Consider the following 6,206-nt stretch of genomic DNA (forward strand, 5'->3'; position numbering starts at 1 on the left):
GACAATAGAAAGAAATGTACACAACAGTAGTTATGTTAGTAAACTGAACATATAAAACATCAATAGACAAAGACAGGAACTTAATGACATTGTCTTTTGACTCTTCTAGTCCCAATATCAGAACCTACTGAGTACTAATCTGTAAGTACAGCTAAGTGATGTTGTTCTCATGCCATTTTAGATGAGTTATTTTTTGCTTAAAATATTAAAATCAATTCTTATTTTTTTACAAGTCTTGTGGCTTGAACTCAAGGCCTGGGCATTGTCTTTGGACACTTTGCTCAAGGCTAGCATCTCTGCCACTTGAGCAGTGCCACTTCTGGCTTTTTCAGTGCATGTGGTACCAACAAATTGAGCCCAGGGCTTTGTGCATTTGCGGCAAACACTCTACCACTAGGCTATGCTCCTGGCTCAAAATTGATTCTTATTATAAGGCTAGTTCAGAAACTCTATGTCAACCTTAGTGATATCATCATTTAAAATGTAAATAATTAAACATCATTTAAAATTTAACTTCTGTGTCTCTCACATTTACTCCTATACTGCAGTCACTCTGAGATAACCTTTATGACATTCAGACATAAAAAGTTTACTCTCTTATAATGCATAACATTCACCCTTCTTCCATGACTGATTTAGTATTTGTTTGACAAAGGAGAAAGTTAAGAAAACAGTACTAATTAGGTAATGAAATTCTAAATCAAATTTCATTTCTTCAGTTCCCATTATAACATCTATTAATAAATTATATATTTAGTCAACAACTTTTTCATGGAAATTTTTACTTCGTTGTTTCGAAGTGTATAAATCACAGGATTCAACAAAGGAAATATCACTGTGTGGAAGAAAGAAACCACTTTGTCAGCTGGTAAGGCCCTGAATGGACGTGTGTAGATGAAGATGCCAGGCCCAAACATAAGGAATACTACAATGACATGAGTGGTGCATGTGGACATGGCCTTGTTCTTTCCTTCAGAAGAGGACTGATGTACTCGACAGAGGATAACTGCATATGAAACCAGAAGCCCCAAGAAGCACAGAAGTGTCATTAGGCCACTATTGAAAACCATGAGAAGTTCCACCACAAAGGTATCAGTGCAGGCCAGCTTGATGACCTGAGGAACATCACAGAAGAAGTTATCCAGCTGGTTTGGTCCACAGAAGGGCAAACGAAGGATGAGAATCACCTGGATAATGGAGTGCACAAACCCTCCAAGCCACAGAGCCATAAGCATTGCATAGCAGGTTCTAGGGCACATGACAGTGGAATAGTGTAAAGGTCGGCAGATGGCCATATAACGGTCAAAAGCCATCACAACAAGAAGTAAGCCTTCCCCTCCTCCAAGGAAATGCAAGAAAAACAATTGTGTGATGCAGCCTTGGTAGGAGATCACCTTCTTCTCAGACAGGAAGTCCACCAGCATCCTGGGAGCCACAATGAACGAGTAGGAGGCATCCAGGAAGGCCAAGTTGCTCAGGAAGAAATAGAGTGGGGCTGTGAGCGTAGAGTCTGACCTTATGGTGAGAATGATGAGAATATTTCCAGGAAGAATGATGAGGTAGAAAATCAAGATGAGTACAAAGACCAAAAGCTGAATATCTCGTGACTGCGTCAGGCCAAGGAGGATGAATTCTGTCACCATTGTGTTGTTTACTCTTTCCATCCCCTGTACCTTTATAATATTAAGCAAGCAAAGAATTTGTTTTCTTCTTTTCCATCTTTACCATAGCTCTTTATGAGCTAAAAGCATTAGATTCCACATCTATATCCTATTTCTCTGCACAGCCTAAAATCCTGATATCCATTCTGCCTTTTATCCTTTTGGGGCGTCTGACAGGGTGATATCAGACCTGGGGTTTGAATTCAGGTCAGGCTGGCACTATCCTACTTGAGACACAGCTCCGCTCGTGTCATTTTTTGGTTTTTTACTGGAATTGAATTTGATGGTCTTTCCTGCTTGGGCTGGCTTTAGGCCATGATCCTCAGATCAGAGCCTCCAGAGTAGCTATGATTACAGACGTGAGCCACCTGCACCTTCATTAGCCTTTTATTCTTCTATAATTTACAACTGCCAACACCTGGTTTTCAAGTCATAGATTATCTTCACCTGTCCTTCTATTTAACTTCTCTCAAAGTGTTGTACTAGGATTCTCCTAATGGGTATTTTTCCTAGTTTTCATAAATCGTGTGACTATTTTTCTCCTTTCCCTCATATTTTTACTACTATTGATTAGTTATACAAGTGTCTCATATTAACATACAATATAGCTTGACCAGACTCATTACTCTGGGCAGTCTTCCTTATCCTCTTCCCAAAACAGTTTCAACAAGCCTCACAGTTTCATTTTCACACAGGTATATGCAGAGTTCTGACCATAATTACCCACCTTCAGCCATTCAAATTGCCCTCCATTCTGCCACTGGTAAGATACCACAATAGGTCAAACCTTTTTTACGTTACTATAGTTCATTACTTTTTTTAGTATATGCTGTTTATTTAATAAATCCATATAAAATATTGAAATAAGATGAACCCTCTCACTCTCACTTTTCCCATCCTGTCCTTCTTATTCAACAGCTTCAATTTCATTTTTTTTTCCATTCTCATATACAGAAGCAATGTATTTAGGTAGTATTCACTATCATTGTATTTTCCTCCTCCCCTCATACATGAAATATTTTTCTTGTAGAAAAACTAAACCTAACCACAGGTATTAATGCTATTTAGGTCCAGAAACAAGGGCATACTAAATCCACTAGCACAACTAAGTTCCTTGCAGCACTATTTACCATAGCAAAGATAGGGAACCAATCCAGATGTCCCTCAGTTGATGAGTGGATCAACAAGATGTGGTATTCATACACAATGGAATTCTATGCTGCTGTGAGAAAGAACGACATTGCCCCATTTGTAAGGAAATGGAAAGACTTAGAAAAAATCATATTAAGTGAGGTAAGCCAGACTCAAAGGAACACAGGCCCAATAGTCTCCCTCATTTGTCATAATCAGTAGAAACCTTGGGCTCTCCTAGCAGGGATTTACAATAGAACAAAATCTAGAGACATTAGGCCAAATAGTATGACACTAAATGGAAGGACCTCCAGGATAAGGAAACAAAAGGCATAGAATGAATGACTGTTGTTCTTAATGTACTGTTATTTCTCATCTCTTTTGCCATCCCTTGGTTATCTCATATTGTTACAATATTTCACATTGTTATCTGATATATTTATATGTGCTTAATTGGTTATTTGAAATTGGATAGGGAAGAGGGGAAATCAAGGTAAGTGGGGGGAGGGTGGGGAAGGAAATGAGGACCATGTCATAAGAAAGGGTATCAATGTTTGTAAAGTAATGTACCTTCTATCTGGTGAATATAATGTAACCCTTCTATTAATCACAATTAAAAAAGAAAAAAAATAAACCTAACCACAGGTATTAATGTATTTAGGTCTTAATTTGAATATTTTGAAATTCAAAATAAAGGAAAGCTTTTTAAGGGGAGCATTTTAATTATAGTGTAATTAAGATATATCTCATTTAATTACATCACAATATTTTCATATGTGTACTTATCGAAATATTCAGCTCTACATATTTTTGTATATGAATTGTACTTCAGGAATGTTGCCATAAAAAACCCTTAAAATATTCTACTTATGGAAAATATTTTCTTTTTTCTCTAAAACATCAAACCATTATTCTGGTTTAAATAAAGGTTTGTGGTCACTGGAAGAAATGAGGTATGTTTTGCTTAGATAGCGGTCTCTAAGTTGGGAATGTGCTCACCATTAAAGATGAGCACAATAATTTAATAGTATGAAAACAATACATTAAAATTGCCATATATATTTTTATTTATCCAATTTTAAGTCTTATTTCTGAATTTTATACTTTACATAGAATTTTGAATTTAGTTTACATAAAATTGAATATAAAATATGTGAATAAAATATAAACGTTGCTGGTACATGCCCAAATTATTTATAGTTAAGATAAAATTTTTATGCTGGATGTTAATGATCTAGAAAAAATGCTATAATGTGACTTTTGCATGGTTTTAGTTACCCATTTCATTTGTTTTAGAATAATGTCAATGAATATGGAGTGAAGGCTTGTAGGGAATTAGGGGTTCATTAACCTCGCCTGACAGGAGAGACAAGGTGAAAGATGAGAAGGAAATGAGGAAAAGTAATAAAGTCCCAAACGATGAATTCAATGGAAATATTTATGATGGTACATCTATTCAAAACATCCAAAAACATATTTTAAATATAAAATCCTAATAGACTAGTTAATGCTTTTATACCTGAGCACAAGAATTGAAAACATCAAAAGAGGCATTTTATATTCATAAACATAAAATGTTCATTCAAAACACATACATACATATATACACACTCATACCTCATCCTAATCGAGAACAAAATACAGGAATTTACATAATACTTAATCAAAATAAATGATCTATTCTTCTCTTCTTTCATTCCTCTTTTTCCTTGGTTTTTTTTTGTACATAGCTAACAATTGTTATTAGTATTTGTCATGTTTGTTGTGCCTAAAATCTACTATTAGAAAAGTCAGGGGCCAGAAGTGTGCCCTAGTAGTAGAGTACCTGCCTAGCATTCTCGAAGCCCTTGCTTTAATTCCTTGGTATCACATACACAGAAAAAGCCAGGAGTTGTGCTGTGGCTCAAGTGCTAGAGTACTAGCCTTGAGAAAACCCAATGATAATGCTTAGGTCCTGAATCCAGGCCCCAGGACTGGCAGAGAAAAAAAAAGAGAAGGGGAGAGGGAGAGGGAGAGGGAAAAGGGGGAAGGGGGAAGGGGGGAGGGGGAAGGGAGAAGGGAAGGGAAAAAGTCAGTTAAGCATCTATTTACTTGTAAATGGAGTACATATTGTGTATTCATATGCAGTTCATTATTTCATACTCTCTTAAAAGTTGACAATGTATTTAAGAAGAAAAATTTAAGTATCTGAGTTTAGATGCTGAGGAATCTGCCACAGTAACTATTTTTATTGGAACATCACTTCTATACTGTTGGCTTCTTAACACACAGGACTTGTTCCTGACTAATGTCTTTGACTCACTGTACTCCTTTGAAGCCTTTTCCTCTGTGCTTCCATGGTGCCTGCATCTTCAGAGACTGAAGATACATATACATAAAATGAACATTGTTTTCTTTAAAGAAAATGAAAGTCCTGAAAACTGAAGGCACAAGAATCTTTATAAAGGGAACTTTTCTGTTCTAACTACATTAAGCAGAATTGCTATCAGAGAAATTCTAATGGAAAGATGAAGGAGCTTCTTGATAATACAGGAGCAGTGCAATGGTTACATGATCCATGGAGGTCAGACTGAGGCCAGAAGGGGTGGGGGCTGGCTCATCCCTGGGTCTAACCCCAGTCCTCCTCTGTTTTAAGCACATCTCCTTCAGTCCTGCAATTTTTTTTTTGCAAGTCCCGGAGCTTGAACTCAGGGTTTGAGTGCTGCCCTTTGGCTCTCAAGGCTAGAGCTCTACCACTTGAGCCATGTCCAGCTTTTTTTAGGTGTGTGATAAGTGAGGACTCGATCCTGGGTCCTCGTGCATGCTAGGCAAGCACTCTACCACTAGGCCAAGCTCCTGACCTCCCAGTTCTGCAATTTTTTAACCATAGTATCTTGGGACAGTCAATCTTCCTTCACCTGAGTTTTTTCACTCTGCATCCATCTGAGAATTAAATGAAATAATAATAATAAATGAAAATTTTATGAGTGCATGTGTGCCAAAGATTCCTCTATTTTTGGTGTGACTCCTTAGGGTAATCTTAATTGCATATATCTGACAGATTACAGAATAAAATTTATGGAATTTAACATCAGTAAGTTAATAACCATCCCAGACTGATGTATGCTAAGACCATTAATAAAAGGAAAACCTCTATCCAAGCTAAACCAAGTTAAAGCTACTCTTCTGCAATGTTTTGAAGCTGGTAAACATTCCTTCTGCTTAGCATTTCTACATTGACTGTATTATTCTCTCTTGGTTCAGTTAATATGTGTAACTTTATGTCTTAGTATTCACTTTCCCAAGACAATTGATATTTCAATAAGCACTGTATAAATCCTTAATTAAGTAATTCTCAGAATCCAAAAAAAGATGTCTATGTATTATTGAATTCATACTCACATCTTAGTCTATTCCTTCAATATTACATTTCAT

General features: G+C 36.5%; 1 protein-coding gene across 1 annotated transcript; it reads right to left on the minus strand.

Annotated features, from left to right (window-relative positions):
• Window positions 1-737: 737 nt before the first annotated feature.
• On the minus strand, window positions 738-1,664 carry LOC150066396 (olfactory receptor 4N2). Its single transcript, XM_090352809.1, has one exon. It carries the CDS (start codon window positions 1,662-1,664, stop codon window positions 738-740), a length of 927 nt encoding a protein of 308 aa, XP_090208935.1.
• Window positions 1,665-6,206: the final 4,542 nt, after the last annotated feature.

This window comes from Megascapheus bottae, chromosome 2 (assembly GCF_031878675.1).
Source record: "Megascapheus bottae isolate mThoBot1 chromosome 2, mThoBot2.hap1, whole genome shotgun sequence".
NCBI lineage: Eukaryota > Metazoa > Chordata > Mammalia > Rodentia > Geomyidae > Megascapheus > Megascapheus bottae.

Coding starts and splice junctions, on each gene's coding strand:
- LOC150066396 (XM_090352809.1), bottom strand. CDS start 1,664: ATGGAAAGAGTAAACAACACAATGGTGACAGAATTCATCCTCCTTGGC.